Source organism: Eschrichtius robustus, chromosome 3, assembly GCF_028021215.1.
Source record: "Eschrichtius robustus isolate mEscRob2 chromosome 3, mEscRob2.pri, whole genome shotgun sequence".
In the NCBI taxonomy this organism is placed as follows: Eukaryota; Metazoa; Chordata; class Mammalia; order Artiodactyla; family Eschrichtiidae; genus Eschrichtius; species Eschrichtius robustus.
Window position 1 is genome coordinate 113,890,809 of NC_090826.1, and position 19,916 is coordinate 113,910,724.

At 57.1% G+C, this 19,916-nt stretch overlaps 4 protein-coding genes across 11 annotated transcripts in view; 2 read left to right on the plus strand and 2 right to left on the minus strand.

Annotated features, from left to right (window-relative positions):
• The window catches only part of LOC137762727 (solute carrier family 25 member 44), a 44,726-nt gene extending 36,576 nt beyond the window's left edge, over nucleotides 1-8,150 (plus strand). For 3 of the 6 annotated variants that reach the window (XM_068541012.1, XM_068541011.1, XM_068541016.1), the window contains 4 exons: nucleotides 3,653-3,758; nucleotides 4,485-4,585; nucleotides 5,922-6,117; nucleotides 7,630-8,150. In XM_068541012.1, coding sequence (XP_068397113.1) covers nucleotides 3,653-3,758; nucleotides 4,485-4,585; nucleotides 5,922-6,117; nucleotides 7,630-7,683 — 457 coding nt within the window. In that variant the 3' untranslated portion in view covers nucleotides 7,684-8,150. The other 3 variants (XM_068541013.1, XM_068541017.1, XM_068541014.1) reach the window with 3 other exon arrangements.
• Nucleotides 8,151-8,658: 508 nt separating this feature from the next.
• Nucleotides 8,659-10,914, plus strand: BGLAP (bone gamma-carboxyglutamate protein). The gene is made up of 4 exons (XM_068541018.1): nucleotides 8,659-9,906; nucleotides 10,165-10,203; nucleotides 10,408-10,477; nucleotides 10,631-10,914. Exons 1-4 carry the CDS (start codon nucleotides 9,843-9,845, stop codon nucleotides 10,758-10,760), a joined length of 303 nt encoding a protein of 100 aa, XP_068397119.1. The 5' UTR covers nucleotides 8,659-9,842; the 3' UTR covers nucleotides 10,761-10,914.
• A 659-nt stretch (nucleotides 10,915-11,573) lies between these two features.
• Nucleotides 11,574-15,952, minus strand: PAQR6 (progestin and adipoQ receptor family member 6). Of its 3 annotated transcripts, none has more exons than XM_068538249.1 (8): nucleotides 15,876-15,952; nucleotides 14,367-14,442; nucleotides 13,794-13,921; nucleotides 13,456-13,661; nucleotides 13,207-13,333; nucleotides 12,713-12,809; nucleotides 12,356-12,506; nucleotides 11,574-12,018 (listed from the first exon to the last, which is right to left on the minus strand). In XM_068538249.1, exons 2-8 carry the CDS (start codon nucleotides 14,415-14,417, stop codon nucleotides 11,744-11,746), a joined length of 1,035 nt encoding a protein of 344 aa, XP_068394350.1. In that variant the 5' UTR covers nucleotides 14,418-14,442; nucleotides 15,876-15,952; the 3' UTR covers nucleotides 11,574-11,743. The 3 variants fall into 3 exon arrangements, with proteins under 3 accessions (XP_068394350.1, XP_068394352.1, XP_068394351.1); XM_068538251.1 differs by lacking the exon at nucleotides 15,876-15,952 and adding an exon at nucleotides 15,074-15,162; XM_068538250.1 differs by lacking the exons at nucleotides 13,207-13,333; nucleotides 13,456-13,661.
• A 1,452-nt stretch (nucleotides 15,953-17,404) lies between these two features.
• Nucleotides 17,405-19,916, minus strand: part of SMG5 (SMG5 nonsense mediated mRNA decay factor) — a 28,059-nt gene continuing 25,547 nt past the window's right edge. Inside the window, exons 20-22 of the mRNA XM_068541019.1 lie at nucleotides 19,608-19,682; nucleotides 19,036-19,174; nucleotides 17,405-18,854 (exon numbers count right to left, since the gene is read on the minus strand). Of these exons, the coding sequence (XP_068397120.1) occupies nucleotides 18,771-18,854; nucleotides 19,036-19,174; nucleotides 19,608-19,682 (298 nt within the window). The 3' untranslated portion in view covers nucleotides 17,405-18,770. The remainder of the gene's footprint in view (nucleotides 18,855-19,035; nucleotides 19,175-19,607; nucleotides 19,683-19,916) is intronic.

The following is a 19,916-nucleotide window of genomic DNA, read 5'->3' on the forward strand; positions in this document are numbered from 1 at the left end:
GGTGATCAAAAGATACAAACTTCCAGTTATAAGATAAATAAGTACTAGGGATGTAACGTACAACTTGATGACTACAGTTAACACTGCTGTATGGTATATGTGAAAGCTGTTCAGAAAGCAGATCCTACGAATTCTCATAACAAGGAAAATCCTTTTTTTTTCTTTTCTTTCTTTTTTTTTGTTTCTATTTAAGATGATGGATATTAACTAAACTTATTGTGGTAATCATTTAACAATATATGTAAGTCAAATCATTATGCTGTATACCTTAAACTTACAGGGTGCTGTATGTCAATTATGTCTCAATGAAACTAGAAGAAAAGAAAAGAAACCTAAATGTCCATCGATAGATGAATGGATAAAGAAGATATGGTAAATATATACAGTGGAATATTACTCAGCCGTAAAAAGAAATGAAATTGGGTCATTTGTAGAGATGTGGATGGACGTAGAGTCTGTCATATAGAGTGAAGTAAGTCAGAAAGAGAAAAACTAATATCGTATATTAATGCATATATGTGGAATCTAGAAAAATGGTACAGGTGAATATATTTGCAGGGCAGGAATAGAAACGCAGACGTACAGAACGGACGTGTGGACACAGTGGGGGAAGGGGAGGGTAGGATGAATTGGGAGATTAGGTTTGACATAAATACACTACCATGTGTAAAATAGACAGCTAGTGGGAACCCGCTGTATAGCACAGGGAGCTCAACTCAGTGCTCTGTGATGACCTAGATGGGTGGGATGGGGGCGAGGGAGGTCCAAGAGGGAGAGGATAAATGTATACATATAGCTGATTCACTTCACTGTACAGCAGAAACTAACACAACATTGTAAAGCAATTATACTCCAATAAAAAAAGAAAAGAAATCACTTTCCTCCTGGCCTCCAACCTGGCTGTTCTCCCTCCATGTCCTTGGAGCATATGTTTCCCATCTTGTGTGTTTGTAACAGTGTGCATGTTTCTGGGTCCTTCACTTTCACTGAAGTCTCAGACCCCAAAGGGGACACCAGAAGGGTTGACAGGCAGCACCAGTGGGCAGAATTATCCTCACCCCTGCCCTGGGCCCTGTCTGCTGCCAGCTGCCTGAACTGGGTGGAGATGCACCCAGCTCAGATGCGCCTGGCGAGTGGGCTGGGAGGAGGAACAGGATCTCCCGTGTTTGAGCCAAACCCATTTCAAGCCACAATTACCCGGTTTCAATTGCAGCTGTGCTTTGTCAGGCGTCATGTATCCCTCCACATCCTCCATGCAGCCACAGACTGCGTGGCTCGTGGGGCCAGCGGCAAAACAAGATGTCTGGGGCTCTGCTGCGGGTTGAAATGATGCCTGTCATCTTTGTATTGTCCTTTTGGTACCTAGGTTTAGCCTCCAAGGGGTACTGATATCGAATGTGTACCCTCAGAAGGATGGGAGACTGTCACCCTTACCCAGAGGTGTGCTGGTAGGTGCGTACAGCCAGCTCTCCTGAAATAAAGCTCTGGCTTGCAGTGTTTGCCAGTTTCTGAGGTGTAAATACTCCTAAGCTTACCAGCGTAGCATCACTACACACAGTAGAGAAGAGATGGGCGGCAGCACACCTGTTTCCACAGATCGAGACCATAGGTGGAAACAGCTTCCAGAGCAGAGTAAAATGTGTAGAATGATTAGGAAGTCATATGTTTTGAGCAGTTATTATCTTTTTTTTAAAAATAAATTTATTTATTTTATTTATTTATTTTTGGCTGCATTGGGTCTTCGTTGCTGCGTGCGGGCTTTCTCTAGTTGCGGCGAGCGGGGGCTACTCTTTGTTGCAGTGCGTGGGCTTCTCATTGCGGTGGCTTCTCTTGTTGCGGAGCACAGGCTCTAGGTGCGCGGGCTTCAGTAGCTGTGGCACGTGGGCTCAGTAGTTGTGGCTCGCAGGCTCTAGAGCGCAGGCTCAGTAGTTGTGGCGCATGGGCTTAGTTGCTCCGCGGCATGTGGGATCTTCCCGGACCAGGGCTCGAACCCATGTCCCCTGCATTGGCAGGCGGATTCTTAACCACTGCCCCACCAGGGAAGTCCTGGTACCTTTGTTTTTAATATAATTTATTGTAACTTTGTATAATTTAATTTTCAGTAATGGCTGTGTTTAACAACTGGCTCACAGATTTCCTGGAAATTTAACAGTTATCTCTTGCAAGCCACTGTGAGCTGGCCTCAGCACACCACTGCTCTCACACTGCACCTGTTTCAGAAGACATTGTTTTTGTTTTGGGGGTAGGAATTGGGCCAGGAGGCCCAAAGAGCCATGAGAGAGGGAGGACCCAGTAGTGACTCCCTGGGTGTGGTGGGGGCTATGCATGGAGTTCCAGGTGCCTAACCCCCTGTTTGTCCAGAGCCCAGCAGCCTGGCCCACATGGCTGAGGGGTATCTGGGCCCATAGCGAAGCATCAGGGTGGGTTTTTTGTGTTCCAGGACTCCTTCTCAGACACTTTTTGCAGGTCCCTTGAACGTTGCTTCATCAGAGAGGGCTTCACCGACCACCTCCACACTTAGAGGTGATCCCCATGGTACACCCTCTCAGCCCCATGACCCCGGTCCTTTTCCTTCCAGGCACTCTCCACAAGTAATCTTCTCCACATTCACATGTGAGTTTCTGTGTTTGCTGCCATCTCTTCCTCTACTGGAAGCTCTAGGAGGGCTGTGCCAGTCTCACTGACCCGGAGCACCCAGCACATAGCAGGTGCTCAGTGAACACTTGTGGAGGGGAAGGGCCTGAGAGAGCAGGCTGAGAGACACGCACAAAAACGAGGAGGGAGAGGAGACAGCCATTTACCTTATTTGAGTTTCTTTTTCCAAGAAGAACAAGCTGTTGGGAGTGTACTGGGTACCCTTTGACCTTTCCAGCTACAAGGGGTGTATCTGCTGCCAAGTGACAGAGACCTGATTTTAAATGGCGTGAACAATAAGAGAAATCCATTAGCTCACTAACAAGAAGCCCCAAGGTAGGGTTGCTCCAGGTGGGCGTTTTCAGCAGCTTGACGATGTTCTCAGAGACCCGAGTTCTTTCCCTCTTTCTGCTCTGCCTCCTTAGGGTAGAAACTCTGCTCTCAGACCAGGCCCTCCATGGTTGCCGGGAGCTAGAGGCATCACCTGGATACAGTCATTCCCTACAGACATCAGTTCCTTCCTGTGTGGCTCTTTTTAGGAGTAGGGAAACCTCTCCCAGAGACCACATGTCCTGTCCTAACGCAGCCCTGCAAGGGGACTAGAATGACCAGAGATTCTCAAAGTGGAGTGCCCAGACCAGCAGCACCAGCATCACCTTGGAGCTTGTTCAAAACTGAGGGGGTGGGGCCCAGCGATCTGAGTTTTAACAAGCTCTCCTGGTGATTTGGTGCTTGGTAAGGTCAAGTTTAAGAACCATGGCTGGCCTAATTGTGACCCACCCTTCAGAGGGAGACACCTGAACTCAACTGGGGCTCTGCTGAGAGGAAGTGGGGAGACTGGTGGGGCTGAGCCATCCTCAGAGACTGGAGCTGCAGATGAGACACTTTGCATCCACTGCCTTTAACCAGCGCCATGAAGAAGACAAGGCTCAGAGTCCTGTGATGAGGGGCAGGGCTGCCCAGGCAAGAGCCAATGACTCTGAACCCCCCAACCTTTGCCTTCTCTCCTTCCCCCCAGCTACCAGAGATTCACTGACTGTTACAAGTGCTTCTACCAGTTGCAGCCTGAGATGACACAGCGCATCTATGGCAAGTTTGTAACTCAGTTGCAGACATCTATCCAGGTGAGTGGCAAGAAGCCCAGCAGGTACTGTTGGCGCGGGTCCTGCCTCCAGATCGTCAGCCCCCTGAAGGCAGGGACCCTGCCCTCAGCCCCTCTCTACCCTCAGTCCCCAAAACTGTCCTCTGTTCCCTCCAAATGACAGGGGTGTCTTGAATGCCCCTTCTCTCTTTGCCCTGTGTTGTAATGGAGTTTATAGTTGTTGTCCCACCTGACCTTGTGAGCTCAGCGAGGGCACGCCTGGGTCTACTCCTCTGTGTTCCTCCAGCACCTGGTGCAAAGCCTGGCACAGAGGAGGCACTTAGCAAATTGTTGAATTCATTGGAACTGCATACCGGAGGGGATACAGAAAAGGACAGGATTCCATTCCTGTCTTTAAGTAACTGTGATCCCTCTCGGGAGTTTAACTTCCATGCTGTCACACTCCAGGATGGGCTTCGTTAAGCATCTGAATGTGTGTACTGTCCGCAAAGGGTGCTCAGCTGTGGGGACAGCCACAGGGATGCAGCCTTCAGAGATGATGTGCAGGAGGAGAGGCTTGCTGCAGGCTCTTTTTAAATGTATTCTATTTTTACTTTATTTTCTTAATTATAAAAGTCACATGTAGAAAAGTTGGAATGTTTGTATAAAGACAGAACTTAAATTAGCTAAAATTTTACTAAGTGCCATTAGTAGTTCAGCATATGGAATTGTCTGGTATTACTATAGCTCTTTCCTCTTTTCTCTTCAGGAGGAAATCTCTGAAATCAAAGCGGAGGGAAACCTGGAAGCTGTCCTGAATGCGCTGGATGCGATTGTGGAAGAAAGCAAGGACTGCAAGGAGCCGGCTTGGTGAGAAGGGTGATGCCTGCTCCCCCGGCCACTGGAGGGCTCGCGGGGAAAGAGGCAGCATTTCAGCATCTTGAAGGAGCTTTTCTGATGGACCCATATGCATGAGACTCTGGGCTCTCAGCCCCTGAGAGGACCTTGTGACAGGGACAGGTGGAGAGGACTAACACCAAACAGTGACCCAGAACAGAGAGACAAATGCATAGCCCCTCTGGGGGAGGAGAGCTGGGGGCAAGCGCATGTTGTCCGGGGGGTTGAGGTGACTGGGATGAGAGAAATCTTCCCGGGGAGCTCATTTCAGGACCCATCTGGCCTGCAAGAGAGAGGGTAGAGGGAGTGGGATGAGGCATAATAGCGAGGTTTGGAGTCTTAGGTCGATTAGTCTGTCCCAGGCATCTGGTTTTTATTCATTTGTTCATTCAGCAAATACTTAGAAGCACTTACTATACGCCTAATACTGTTCTAGATGCCAGAGATTCAGCAGTGACTAAGACACGAAAGACCTTCTCTCCCGGAGCTGTCATTCCAGTGGGCAGCCCTGCTGCCAGGTTGTTCTGGGCAGGGTGGAGAAGGAGGCCCTGGGGACAGGAGTGGAGAGTTGAGGCCACCAAGATGGCGAGTGGCCTGAGCTCCTGCCTCTTGCCTCCATTCCCTGCCTGAGTAGAATCCTAGGTCAGGAGGAGTAAAAACCGTTTTTGTGCTTTTCAGTTTGCTAATGCTTTGTGACATTCATAACTTAAGAGAATTAACTTTTATAACTGAGAAAGAATTTTTAAAGAACCCACAGTGGCTTCTACCCCACTGCCCATCAGAACTGACCTATCTCCTCACTCTGGGCACTCAGAACCCCCTAAACTCTTGCCTCCTCAGACCTATCTTTCCTTTATCTTCTCACATTAGCCAGCCAGGGCCTCTTGGGGTCTGGGCCTGCTCTCAGGCCACCACCTTCCCCCCATCTCTCCAGCTCACAGTCCCATGGTGTGGATGCACCAGCAAGGCACATGGTCACAAGGACCGAGGAAAGTCATCTCTAGCCCTGGAGGTTTACAGCTGGAGGGAGTGTCTGTGGATGAGGAGGAGGGCTAAGGTGCGGGTTGGTGAGAAGAGGAGAGATGGGTTCCTGGGAGCTGAAGCTAAGGGACAAGGGGTTAGCGTTCCCCTCAGGAGCAGGAGCCATGCGGTTGGGTCTTGGGAGTGAGAGGGACCACAGGAGAGGCCTCGAAAGCCAGCCCAGCTTGAGGCTGAAGGTGGGAATGCCACTGACTGGGTTTGGAAGGAGAAGCCTTACCCCACACGACGACTCCCTGTCCCAACCCCTGTGCCCCCTGCGGCCCTGCAGGCGCCCTAGTGGGATCCCAGAGAAAGACCTGCGCAGCGCTGTGGTGCCCTACTTTCTGCAGCAGCGGGACGCCCTGCAGCGCCGTGTGCAGAAACAGGAGGCCGAGAACAGGCAGCTGGCAGATGCCGTCCTGGCCGGGCGCAGGCAGGTGGAGGAGCTGCAGCTGCAGGGCCAGGCCCGGCAGCAGGCCTGGCAGGTGAGTGTCCCGGCCCTGCCCTCAGGCACGTGCTCCCCTGCTGCAGCCAAGGAGAAAACGGGCCCAGAGAGGGCAAGTGGCTTGCCCAGGGATGGCTCCTCCATGTCAGGGTCAGGGTTAATCCTCTGTAGCCATGGTGGTTCTACTCCACGTGACCACTGCCCAGTACCTTTAAAATGTGTACATTAGAATGACTTCGAGAGCCGTCAACATACCTAAAACATCCTCCATGCAACAAATATGTGTCCTTTGAGGGTGAACTTAATTTCTGAAAGTGGCCCACAGTCACTTGGGGCCAAGTTGGTGAATAAGGGAGAAGAGAGTAATCAGGCTGGGTGATGCAGATAGCACATGTGGCTACAGAGTGATGAGATGGATTTTCTCGCCGGCTCAAAATGTAGTTCCAAAAGAGGGTTTCTAGTGGGGCTTGAACGGTGGCCCATTATTGGGTTCTCTTCATCATTTAGATGTCCAACTTATGTTTACCTGTGGCCACTCGGCAGCTCCCTTCCTGGAGCAGACCCTCCTATTCCCGAGGGGAATAAGTCCCCAGATCCATGGCTCTCAGGTCCCCTGGTCTCCTTCCCAAGACCAGTCAGGGGCAATCTGAAGGCCCTGCCCCAGCCTCAGCAAGGCCCCAAGCCTCAGGGAGGCGGCAGCAGGAGGAAGGCTGGTGCCTTGCGCTGCTTCCTCTTATCTTCACCCCCTCAGCCTCCTCCTGTAACACACTGGCCCTGGGGGTGTGTAGTCTAGTGTAGTGTAGTGCAGTGGCCCAGGCTCTACACAGCAGACACCCAGGTGGTATAAGCGAGGCCTCAGCCTAGCGCCGTCTCCTGGGACAGGTTGCACAGTTGAGAGTTGTGTCTCGGGTACTCTCGGGGCTGCCTTGCTGAGTCCTCCGGCTGCTCTGCCATTGGCGCTTCATCACCATGAGGCCAAGGGTCACTCCCCTGTCTAGGCTTTGGCTTCCAAATTGGCCAAATAGTGATCCCCAGCGCCCTGCCAGCTCTGACATTCAGTGCTTCTATTTTAAGAGGAAGAAGGAAGCCCCCTGCTCTTATAGCCCCACCTCTCCCATTACAGCTACAGATGCTAACCATTGTTTGAAGTGGGTCAGCTGGATTGAGTGTTCAGTGCTGAGCCCTGTGTGGGCTCAAAGAGCCCTTTTTCACTACAATTCCCATGTCTGTAGCCCAGCTGAAAGTCCACTTAAGAAAGTTTCTCTGCTAGAAATCTCCGGTGAGGTCAGAGGATTGGGGGACACTTAAGGGGCCCTTTTTGAAAATCGGCTCTGCTCTGGGGGGCCCAGCCTAGGTGGCCATGGCACCCAGCCTGCCATAAACAACTGCTGAGTGGGGCGGATTTCCTAATATGCCCTGCTGGGCCTGTGATACGAGTTACAGACCCCTTATCATCCTGGGGGAAACCCAGGCCTGGAGTCAAGGACAGTGGAGGGAAAGGGTTTGGATTTTCTCATCTCCCAGCCTGTCTGTTCTCTCTTATTGATGTCAGGCTCTACACAGAGAACAGAAGGAGCTGGTGGCCGTGCTGAGGGAGCCTGAGTGAGGAGGAGAGGGCCCGGCCCAGGAGCAGAGGGCAGTCAAGGTCAAGGGCCTGTGGTCCAGGATGCTGGGCCTGAGTGAGCTGCCTCCGAGAACAGTCCCTAACTAAGCAGTGATGGAATTTGCCGGAGAAGGAGGCCTCAGCTGTCTCCACTGCCGTTGTGCCTCTGGGGCTCCCTTGGGGTCAAAAACACACACTACCTTCAGATTCCTCCCTGTTTTCTTCTAACTTTAGGATTCTTGGCCAGCTCCTGCCCTGGGAATTAGGCACCATGCTTCCTCTCCTTTAGGTTCAGGCCAACCCCCCACCCTACCCCCATCACACGTATCGCCTATTCCTGAGCCCTCCCTAGGACCTGGCTTGGGGAATCGGTATTCAGTTTCCACTGATTGCCCCCTCGCTGGCCAGCCCAAGGGCCCTTGCCATGTTCTCCCCACATCCGCAAATAAACTTCCTCCGCTACACTGTAATCTGTGAGGATGCTCCCTCTCCCAGGACTCTCCTGGGCCAAGATCCCACCCTGGACTCCGGAGTCCTGGCTCCAATCGAGGCCCCAGTTGCAGGGCTCCGAGAGCCTCCAGGCTGGGGTGGGTTGGTGGGCGGTGTATCTGACCATCATGTGTGGAAGGGCAGTGAAGCCCCTTGTCACAGAAACCAGGAGCCTTGGGTTCCCTGAGGCCAGGACAAGCTGCTGGGGGGGTGTCACTCTGTCCAGCTGCGCCTGCCCTTCTCTTTGCCTTGGGTTGATTCTGAGAGGCTCTATGGTGGGCCTCCCTAGGTGTTTGTTTGTGCCTGGTGAGTGCTCGAGCATGGAGCAAGTGGGCCCTCCAAAGGCTGGGACTTTGTCCTCTGGCTTCTCACAACCCCCTCTTCCCCAGCCAGGGCCACAGGGCATCAGGAGTGACTTAGCCAAAGGCAGGGTGGGTGTTTCCTCCAGACTGGAGGGTGAAGGGGGTGGGTATGGGTGGGGGCAGAGCTTTCTTCCCTGGCGAGGGCTTCACCCTAACTCTGTAGAGAGAGGCCTGGTTGGGTCTGTCTAGGAGCAGCGGGGACACTCGGGAAGATGGCAGGGTGGTCCCTGATCATCAACCCCACCCCCCCAAATTGAGCCTAGTGGCTCCTCTCTCCTCCTGGACACACCCAAACATCCAGCCACCGGCTGTGGGGTGGAGGCAGCAGCGCTTCGTCTGGCAGGTCTCCAGCTGGTGAGTGGGTGGTGGGTGAGGACACCCTCCCTCTTCTCCAGGCTGAGCTGAGGCAGAAGTGGCTTTCAGGTGTGGGGTGGGGCTTCTCAGGCTGAATGTTCTGCCCCTCGGAGGACAGGTCCCCAAGGTTGTTGGCAATGGGGAGGCTGTGAGGGCAGGAAAGGGATCGGGGTGGGGGCGGTCAGGAGCTCAGAGGTGCAAGGGGCATGGGGAAGGGGGTTCCCACCTCATTGCCCACCTGGCCAGTAGCAGACAGAAGGGCTGTCCTTACCTCACGCCTGGCCACACCTGTGTTGGCTTTTGGCTCTTGGCCCTATGCTGCCCCAACCCCTTCCCCCGTCCCGAGGCTCAGGGCCTGAGCAGAGTCCAGCCGCCCCCATGCCAGGCCTGCTGTTGAGGTCTCTCTGGGGCAGGAGCCCTCGGGGTGAATGAGGGCATTGGCCCTCCCTCCCTGAGTTTGGCTCCTGCCCACAGGGCTGATGGTGGAAATCAGCCTGTGAGAGGCTGTAGCCCAGCTCTGTGCAAATCTATTTTGGACCTCTGGGCCCCCCTTCCTCTCTAGGCTCCCCCTCCTACCCATCCCGGTCTGCCCCGCTGGTGCTCAAACTGAGGCTGGGGCTCCGAGGGAGAGTGAGTAGGGGCTGGGGGACCTGGGGCGACCCCCTTGAGGAGGGGCTGGGGACCTTGTCTGGAGGCTGGCAGTCTTGGACTGAGGCCCACCTTCCTCCATCACTCCCAGGGGCCTGCCCAGGCAGCCGCAGCTCCAACCACAACATCCTTTGGGGTTTGGCCTAGGCGGATGACCCCCAAATAGCCCTGGTAGATTCCCCCAAGACCCGCCCGCACCCTTGCCTCTGGGGCACAGCCCAGAGAGTATAAAACAGCGCTGGAAGCTGGGAGGGGCAGACCAGTTGAGTCCTGAGCAGCAGCCCTAGCGCAGCCGCTGACAGACACACCATGAGACCCCTCATGTTCCTCGCCCTACTGGCCCTGGCCACACTCTGCCTCGCTGGCCGGGCAGGTGAGTGCCCCTACCCCTGCCCCAGCCCGCGGGAGCTGCGAGGGGAAAGCACCATGGCCTCACCTCTCCTCACCCCTTCCACTGGCAGTCCCTATTGGCAGTCTAACCACGTTTCTGTGGGCTCAGTCCATTTGCCCCCACTGCTGTCCTTGTGGAGGGAGAGGAGGGAAGAGCAAGCTGCCAGAGAGGAGGGGAGAGGTGAGGAGAGGGAGAGCCCTAGGGATGAGCAGGGGTGAACTGGGCTCCTTTTTTTTGCAGATGCAAAGCCCAGAGATGAGGAGACTGGCAAAGGTGCAGGTATGAGGCAGGGCCTGATGGGAAGCTGTGCCCTGTATCACTCAGTGGTGCTGCCCACTCCCAGCACCCCTGTCTCACCCTGGTCCCCTCAGTCCCATTCTCCCCTCCTGCCCCCTCCCATCTGGCTCTCAGGAAGGCCAGCCTACTCCCCACCTTGTCCACCCAAACTCGGAGTCACCTGACCCCTGGCCCTCTGCTCCACAGCCTTTGTGTCCAAGCAGGAGGGCAGCGAGGTGGTGAAGAGACTCAGGCGCTACCTGGATCATGGGCTGGGGTGAGAGAAAAGGAGGTGCTGGGCCAGGGCCCTGCATCTCCAGGATGGGCTGGGAGGAGCGACCGCTGTGGGAGGACTCTGGAGCCCCAAGTGCAGTGGGAGGAGGGGCGGGCATTTTGCATGGAGGCTGATGCCAGTGTGTTGGGCTCTCAGGGCCCCAGCCCCCTACCCAGATCCGCTGGAGCCCAGGAGGGAGGTGTGTGAGCTCAACCCCGCCTGTGACGAGCTGGCTGACCACATTGGCTTCCAGGAGGCCTATCGGCGCTTCTACGGCACAGCCTAGAGCTCTCAGCCCTGCCGGCCTGGCTGGCAGCCCCCAGCTCTGGCTCCTCTCCAGGACCCCTCCCCCTCCCCTCGCCCTGACCTCCCTACCCGGCACGTGTGAGATCCCAGCAGCTGGGAGCGTCATCCCAGCTGCTCCAGAATAAACTCCAGAAGAGGAACTGGTGGGGCTGTGATTCTTTGTCCATCTATGGAGTGTGAGGAGGAGGTATTGGGAGGATGGGGAGTGGAGAGGAGGTTTTACCTTTTTCAGTCCCAGAAAGTGCTTCCCAAAATCTGTTGTTGAGTTATTTATTTATCCCTGCCTCAGTCCAGAAGCATTGAAGGTGGCTTCCTGAAGTCTAAATAGGGTTCTCCTCTCTAGCCCAGCACCTTCCCCCACCTCAACCCACTGCCCCATCCGTGACACACCCAAATAGACCAGATCCCAAAGGCCTGAACGCCTGGAGTACACGGCTGTGACCAGGACAGACAGCCTCGTCACCGTAGGCAAAGAGCTTCCGGTAGACGGTACTGCCTGGTTTGGGGGTGGGGGCAGTAGCGGGCCTCCCGGCCTGGTTAATAAGCATTCAGGATGGGCCTGGGTTAGTCATGTTAGTTCTTGCCTGGGCTGAGCAGAAACTCCAGGAGCACCAGAGATGGGACCAGATGAAAGGGCCCAACACCTCCCCATCCCAGCCTTCGATGGCGGGTGGGGCAGCTCCAGCCTGGACACACGCACCTCCCCTCTCAGACCCTCAGCACTTCCCCCAGCCCCATCAAGAGCACCCTCCCTGACCCTCCTGCTCTCTACCAGCCCCCCAGCCCCTCTCCGCTCCTCTGCCTTCTGATCTCCGCACTCTCTCCTCAGCCACTCCTCTTGGTTCCAGGCTCAGAAGTGCCCCCATCTGATCAGGCCTGGGTCTGGGCTCCTCCCCAGTACGGGGCGGGGGGTGGGGGGGCCTGGGCTCTGCTTCCCTCCAAGGCAGGCTCAGAGCTGGGGCCTCACTGTAGTTTGGCCTTTGCATTCCCCTCCAGCGGGCCACCCTGCAGCAGGGGGTACGCGCTGGGAGCCCGAAATAGGGAAGCTGTGAAAGCAGCGATGATGAGCAGGTTCCCGGCCACCGCCAAGCCCAGTGTGGCCACTGTGCCCGCCAGGCCCAGCGGCGGTTCCTGCATGGCCAGCCAGGCTCGGCGAGATCCCATATCAGCCAGCACCGCCTCCAGCTGGAAGTGCGTGCCCATCACTGCACAGATGTGGAACAGCTGGTGGCTGTGGCCTGTGGGGAGGATGGGCGGTTGAGGGCACATACCCCATCCCCAGGGCTGCTCCAACTCATCCTGTGACCCATGGTGAGCACCACATCCTCTGGGCCTGCTACCCCCCTAAAACTGGGAATAAGAAACCCAATTCCCAGAGTTATTGGCAAGAGTGAGTGAGCTGCTGTGCACAGAGCCCCTGGCCTACAGGCTGCTGGTTTTGTTGTTATCTGAGGACTGGGGCTGGGCCTGGACCCTGAGGGCCCTGCCAGCAATACTCTCCTTTACTCAGTTCACTCTGTGCTCTGGGGAGCCGTCTCCCCATCCCGTCCTGGGCCAGGCCAGGTCTGCTCTCACCGATGTAATCAAAGCGTCCTGGTGCCAGCCGCTCAGGCAGGTGGGAGGCAAAGAGGAAGCCAGTGAGCAACGCGCAGAAGAGGTGGTAGCCGTGGCTGGTGCTCAGTGCCTCCTGCCCACAGCTGTGGCCCCTGCCCCAGCACAGTCCGAGCTGGCAAAGGAAAAGCAGGGTTGACGGGGAGGGGCTTTGGGGGTGGACATCATGTGTCTGGGATCTGGTGAGGATAAGGAGGGGGAGGGCACAGCTGGACTGGGTGCTGGGCTAGGAGGGTGGGCGGCAGGGCTGAGTCAGGGATCGAGGGGGCAGGGCTGGGAGTGGGCACTGTGAGGGTCAGGACAGGAAAGCAGGAGCCTTACCCGATAGAAGAGCGGGAGGTTGTCGAACAGAAAGGGATAAGTGAAGGCGGCCGTGCGGAGGATCTTACTGAGTGCAGGGCTTTCTAGCTCGGGGAACCTGGGAGGCGGGAGTGAAAGGCTGGTCACCATCCTTACGCTGGGGTGGGGGTCAGAGGAGGGCAGGGGACCTTTGGCCAAGATGGAATGTCAGTGTAGCTTAGTGGCTGTGAAAGCCCTTAGGCCACATGACTCCTCTGTAAGTGACAACAGCTGTTAGACGGGGATGGATAGACACCTGCCTCTTACGTGGCTGTGAGAGTTAGAGACAGCGCAGGGATGGTGCTGGTGCACAGGGTCTGGGCACAGTCAGTCCTCAATAAACGGTCCCATTGTTACCAATGTTGTTCAAGAGCAGTGAAATGCAGGCACAACCCAGCGGTCCTGGGTGTCCAAGTGTTTGTGGGTGCCCTGTCCTGTCCCTCCGCCTTCCCCTTCACCACTGGCCGAGAACCCACCGGGAGTAGCAGGAGAGGCCGGTGCACAGGAAAGAATTGAGTGCGGCGGCGGGCACAAATAGCTGGTGCAGGCGGCTGTGCAGCCAGGAGGCCGGCATGGAGTAGGCGGCATAGGGGAAGGCGCAGCCTGGCGGGGGGCGGGGCGGGAGCTGAGGCCCCGCCCCAGAGACCCCGCGCCACACCCCCGCCCCGCCCCGGAACGCCCCCGCCCCCCCTGCCCACCGCTCCGGCCTCCGCTGCGGGGCTCACCCAGGCTGTAGAGGCTGAGCGCGCCGTAGTCCAGGAAGTAGCAGATGTGACGCGCGCGGGGTGACATGGAGCTGAAGGTGTGCGCGCAGCACGACGCAAACGGGTAGAGGCAGGCGGGCAGCAGGAAGACGAGCAGCGGCCAGTGGTAGGGCTCCGACCGGAAGCCCTGGCCTCCCGCCAGCGCCAGGAGGCGCCACAGGAAGTACCTGCGGCGGGCACGTGCTCAGGCCGCCGGACCCCCAGCGACTACCAGTGCAGCCCGCGGGCCCGGACGGTCCCGGTCCGCCTGAGTACCCCCTTGAGCTCGAGGCCCAAACGTGGGACAGAGCCTCCCTCACCAGGTGGGCAGGAAGTGAGTCCAGATGTTGACGGTCTCGTTGGTCATCTGGAAGGAGCTGAGGACACAGTCCAAGGCCGAGCTGGTGGGGCGGCGGTAGCCAGACATGATACCATCTTCCCAGAACACCTGGGGTTGTGGGGGGCAGGGAGAGGAGAGGAGTCACTGTGTCCCACCCTTTCTCTCCAAGGGACTCCACTGTATCCCACCCTTTCTCTGGAAGCAGGGTTGAAGGGAATGGGCTGGAGATCACAAAGGCCCCAAAGTCAAACTAAATCCAACCCCATCTCACCACAGGTTCCAGTACCCAGAGAGCAGGTGAGAAACAGAAGAGGCAGAGTAAGGGGACAAGATGGGATGGACACAGGGTGCTCTGAGGAAGGCGACTCTGGATAAAGGCGTGTTCTGGGCTCTAGGGAGCCGGTCACAAGCCTGTTCCTTAGAGAACAGAAGAGTCCCACACTGAAATGGCAGGGATAAGAGTTAGCCTAGAGCAGGGACTTCTGCACTTGCAAAAAGAGAAGAAACTGCCCCAGCCAGTCCCCTGAGAAGTAGGAGTTGGTGAATCCCTCACCCTGGGGACCTGGTGGACGCGAAGGAGTTGGGGCAGCTTGAGACTGAGCATGGTGGCCCGGCACCTCCACGTTGACCTAGAGACAAAGGGCAGGGGGAATTAGGTATCTGCCCCCATCCACAGGTCCCTTTTCGCCCAGGTCCAGGCTGGACCTGGTCACTGAGTCCCAGGGTAGGCTGTGTACACGGGCATGCATGCGGGTGGCAGCTGGCCACCAAGCTGCTTCCTTCAGGCCAGGGGAGGCTGGCCCAGCTTCCCCAGTGGTCATAACCCCAACCCCTCCCCAGCCTAGCCTGGGGGCTATTTAGTTCCCCCACTGAGAGGGGCTGGTCAGCCTCAACTCAGCAAGGAGTGGAGGGTCCTCCTCAGCCAGAAGGCTGCCTCAGTAACCGTGGACCCTGGAGCCAGGTCCCCAACCCCCAATTTTTGTCTCAGAAGAACCCTGACTTACGGAGGACAGCACAGAGAGAGCCTAAGCACACACCACCACCGCCATTGCCAGCACCAGAAAGCCCCTTGGCTCACAGTGCCTGGGCTGAGCACAGAAAACTTAGGGTGCTCAGGGAGAATTCTTGGAGAGGCCAGATGCCTACCGGTGGGACAAGGAATTAGGGGGATGCCTGGCTCTTCTCTGAAGACTACACTTGTGCCCCGGGGGGCATTTGGGGTCCCTGCCCCTCCTGAGCCCCGGCCCCTCAGCCTCAGACCTGTGCGCTGCTTCCGGGTGGCCGCAGCTTTGCTGCCCCTCCCGCCTCTCAGGCCGCCTCTCCCAGGCACATTCCTTGGCACAAGTGGATGGCCTGGGCCACCGGGGCGGGTGGAACTGCCCCGGGAGGAGGGAGAACAGGACACTCCTCCCACCTCTCCAGGCCAAAACTTTCCAGCCCCGCCCCACGCCTCTTCCTGTCATCGCTTTGCCTACTCTCTGTGTGCATGTTTGCTCCGCACACACTCTGGGCCCTCACACCGCCAGCCCGAACCCAAAGCCTCTGTTCCTGTCTTTCAACATTTGGGGGGCCCTCTGCCCTTGAGCTGGGGGCTGGGGACCCCGCTGGGCACAAGGCCGACCTGGTCCCTAGTCCCTGCACCCTGGCTGAGATTTGATAGATGACCCCGGGAATTCCCTGGCGGTCCAGTGGTTAGGACTCTGTGCTTTCACTGCCGAGGGCCTGGGTTTGATCCCGGGTCAGGGAGCTAAGATCCCACTACCACAAGCCTTGGGGCGCAGCCAAAAAAAAAAAAGAAACTAAGATAGATGACCCCTCCCGGAAGTGGGATGGGGGTATTCTAAACTATCCCGAGTGCGGCCCAGCTGCCTGGGGGAGGGGTGGACCAGGACGATGCTGGCGTCTAGCTCCCCTCAGGGTCCCTTCCCTCAGCACTGGGGTTCAGAGGTCTCTGAAGTAGTTTGTGCTGTAGCCATGGAAAAGGGGGAGGGGCCGGCCGGAGCAGGCAAGTGGCCTCTAGTTCCCCAGAATGGGCGTCTTGGCCCCAGGTGAGCTTCCTTACCCAGAGTTTGATGGGCGCTCCTAAGCTGGTGGGTCGGCAGGCCCCGGGCTCCACGGGTGGAGTCCCTGCCTCTTGCCAGCCGGGCCAATGGGAGGGAGAAGAGAGTGGCGGGCAGGCGGGCCAGGCCTGGGCGGGGAGTGGGAGACAAAAGGGAGCCAGAGAACAATCCCAGCCTTGTCCAGCCTCCAGGGAGCAGTGCGGGGTGGCCCAGCCCCATTAGCAGGCAGCTCACTCGGGCTCCAGCACACAGCCAGCCCCTCCAGCTTGACCCCACCCCACTGAGAGCAGACTGGCCGGAAGAGGCCAGGGCCCTAGCCAGGATGCAGCCAGGGTGGTGCAGAGCGCCCCCCTCAGACCAGGCTGCCCCACAGCTCCAGGGTTCCAGACTCTCCCAGGGGCTGAGGGTGGCTCTGCCTTAAGCTGGGCAGAGGAATCCAAACCCTGAATTTGAATTCTCCAAAACCTCTTCTCACTGTGCTTCGCTGCCTCTCAGTGCCTGGTGCTGGGCAGAATCCAGAGCAAATGCATTTGGTAAATGTTGGTTCAACCACAAGGGGTTCACCAAGCTTCTCCACTCCCCAGACACTCTTGAGGTGTCAGCCCTTGCGGAGGGATGGGGTCGAAGACTCAGAGGCTGGTTTCAAGGTTCACCCTCAGCTCTCCTTTGAGGAAGTTTCTCCCTGATTCAGAGGACCCAGCCGAAAACTGCAAACCACCCCCAGGGAGCACTGTAGCCTTCAAAATAGTTGACCCTTGAACATAGGTTTGAACTGCATTTATATGCAGATTTCTTTCACTAAATATGTACTCAGTACTACATGGTCCCCAGTTCACTGAATCGTGGATGCGGAACTGCAGATACAGACGGCGGACTGTAAAATCAAGTGCAGATTTTTTCTTGCGTAGGGGTCAACGCCCTAAAACCACATATTGTTCAGGATCATCTGTATATTGTTTTCACCTATCACCCTTGTGAAGGCAGCAGCTCAGTTCAATGAACTTCACATCTACCAAAACCATCTCTGGAGTTTGTGCTCCAACTGCTGGTTTCTTGCTTCAACTGGGCCACCTCAAAGAAACCTTTGCAAACTGCCATTTCAGCATGTAATCTCCAATGTCCCAATAAAATTGTACAGAAAGGCACCAGGGACTTCCCTGGTGGCACAGTGGTTAAGAATCTGCCTGCCAATGCAGGGGACACGGGTTCGAGCCCTGGTCCGGGAAGATCCCACATGCCGCGGAGCAACTAAGCCCGTGTGCCACAACTACTGAGCCTGCGCTCTAGAGCCCGTGAGCCACAACTACTGAGCCCACGTGCCACAACTACTGAAGCCCACGTGCCTAGAGCCCGTGCTCCACAACAAGAGAAGCCACCGCAATGAGAAGCCCGCGCACTGCAAGGAAGAGTAGCCCCCGCTCGCAGCAACTAGAGAAAGCCCACGCGCAGCAACAAAGACACAACGCAGCCAAAAATAAATAAATAAATAAAATTAAAAAAAAAAAAAAGAAAGGCACCAGGAGACAGGGAGTGGGCTTCTGGGGGTCTTTATTAAGTGATGCTTTAGTCTCAGTCTCTGCCAGGGACTGGAAGTGGGGGTGATCCCACTCCCCCCAGGTTGTCCCAGACTTGCTGTCTTAGAGGAAGAAGGCAGGAAGCCTGTTCTCCTCCGAGAACAGTCTGGGAAGCTAGGCTAGCGCTGGGGTGGGGAACAGCAGAGCTGAGATCCCCGACCCTCAACCCCCAGCCCGAGCTGTATGTGCAGCCCGAGAGGGAGGGGCCGAGGCAATCCTGGCCAAAGCCTCCCACACTCAGCCCCACTCTTGCTGCTCCACTCACTGCCCTGAGCTATTCATGATCTCTGCTCTCACATTCACCTCAACACTCCAGAAGCTAGCCCCATGCTCAGCTCCTCCAGGCCTTTAGTCCCGGGGAAGGACAGAAGTAGGGAAGCCCATCAGGGCAGAGGGTCCCTGGCCGGGCAGCTTCAAGGGGCCTCTCCTTTCTGCTGTCCATCCAAACACAGGCCCCTCCCTAGACAGTAAGGGGGGTTGTGGCCTCAAACTTCACCCCCCTCTCCTCTTACTGGCATCCCACTCTGTCCCAGCACAGCAGCCCAGAGCACAAAGCGCAGTGACCATGGGGCTGGTGGGCACAGAAGCCCTCACTGGCGTATAGGCCAGACTGCCAGCAGCCGTCGTGGGCCTGCTCCCTGCCCTGGAAGCTAGACGAAGGGAGACAGAAAACAGAAGTGGGGCAATGGGTGTGCAGCCCCTGCAGCAGGAGGAGGGGATCTAAGCCCTGCCCTGCTATTGGTGCAGGCAGCTCCAGGCCCCTCTTCCTTAAGAGTCCCCAAGGCTCCAGAGCTGCCCAGCCCCTGCAAAGGGAGATGAGAGGGGGATGGGTGGTCCTCGAGGAGAGGAAGGGTCTGCAGAGAACCACCCAGACACCTGGTGTTACCCAACTCTACCCCCAGGCCCAGAGGGCCCAAACTCCTGGCACCAACCACCCTGCGTCTGTGAGGAAGAAGGGCCCCTTCTGCTGTCCCTTCCCCTCAGAGGTCCAGGAACCACTCCAACGAAACGCAGGCACCCGTGCCTGCCACCTGCCCCTGGGGAAAGCAGGGGGGCTGAGGCAGGAAGGCTGGCTAGGGGCCCACAGGCCTCTCCTGCTCCAAGCACTTTCCTTGCTTTCCTGACGTCGTCTTGGCAACAGGGGGACCCCACCCTCCCAGCTGGCTCCTGGGCCCTCCCTGCGGCCTGTGTGCAGCTGGGCTTCCTTCCTGTGTGCGTGCGTGAGTCTGCGTGTGGTGGGGTGACTACAGGTGGTGGTCCTGGCTGCCAGGGAGGGCAGGAGAGATCTGGAGTCAGCCCCGCTGCAGGGCCTGGGGGTCGGTCTCAACCAATCTCCTTCCACTGCTTGTAGAAGTCCAGAACATTCTTGATGTCCACACTGGCATGTGCAGCGGCCTGCAAGGCTGCCTGTAGAATTGGGGGGAGGACAAATGGAGGAGGGCCTGACCTCCCAAACTCTGGGACAAGTCGTTGAGGGGCTGGGGAAGGGGTGATGGAAGAGGAAAAGGGCAGCTGTCTGGTCTGAGGGAGTCGACTCTGGTACCTCTTCCCCGTTCCACACTCTGCCAAACATCACCCCGTGACCCACCTGCATAGGGCCTGAAAGCGTGCTGGGGTTGTCCAGTGGAAGGCCTGTGATGATGGTCACCATGCCACTCGGGTCCTCCTCACCTGCCCCCTGGGCCAGAGTCAGCTGTTTGCAGCTGTCCAGGATCTTATGGAGCGTCCTGGTGGGAGCAGGGGGAAGGCGGGCCAAGCCCCAGCATTAGCACAGCCTGAACACCAGATCTCCAGGGCACAGGGGGAGCTGGGGGTGAGGAGGGCACCAGGAGAGAGCGAGGGAAGCCAGGCAGCCCAGAGCAGTGGGTCCTGGAAGCTGGCCCTGGAGGACATGTTACAGGGACTGGGCAAAGGTTCAATGAGTGAGGAAGCTGAGCCCAAGGATCTCAGGGCCACAGGGGCTCAGATGCTGGAGCAACGTCTCACTCCATCTAAGGTGAGACCTGCAGGAGGCCTCTGGCAGAACGAGCCTGGCCCCGCGCTGGTCCTGCTGCCTGTTACAGAATTCTCCGGCCCCGTCCCTCTGTCCTGGGGAGAGCCCACAGAGGAGCAGGGTAGGCAGCCTATCTGAGGTTCTAGGGGTGGCGGCTGAAATTTTACCAGGCATCTGCGTCCTGCCTCTTCAGCTTATGCCGCTCAAAGCTCTTCCCCACCTCTTTCTGGCAGCGAATGTACCTGCAAAGGAGACGAGAGAGTGAAGGTTGGGGGCAGGGGACAAAGCGGGCCATTGTGGCGCAGGGGACCCAGTTTTATGGGGGGGGGGGGCACGTCTCCCACATCACAGGTCTGTTTGGAGTCATTTTGAAGTGGCTTCCTAGCTGCTGAGCCCAGCTTGCTTTTCCTCCTGATAACATCAATTCTTTGGTTCCTCCCTGGAGAGGAGCTGGGAGGGGAGAAGCAGCAGATGCT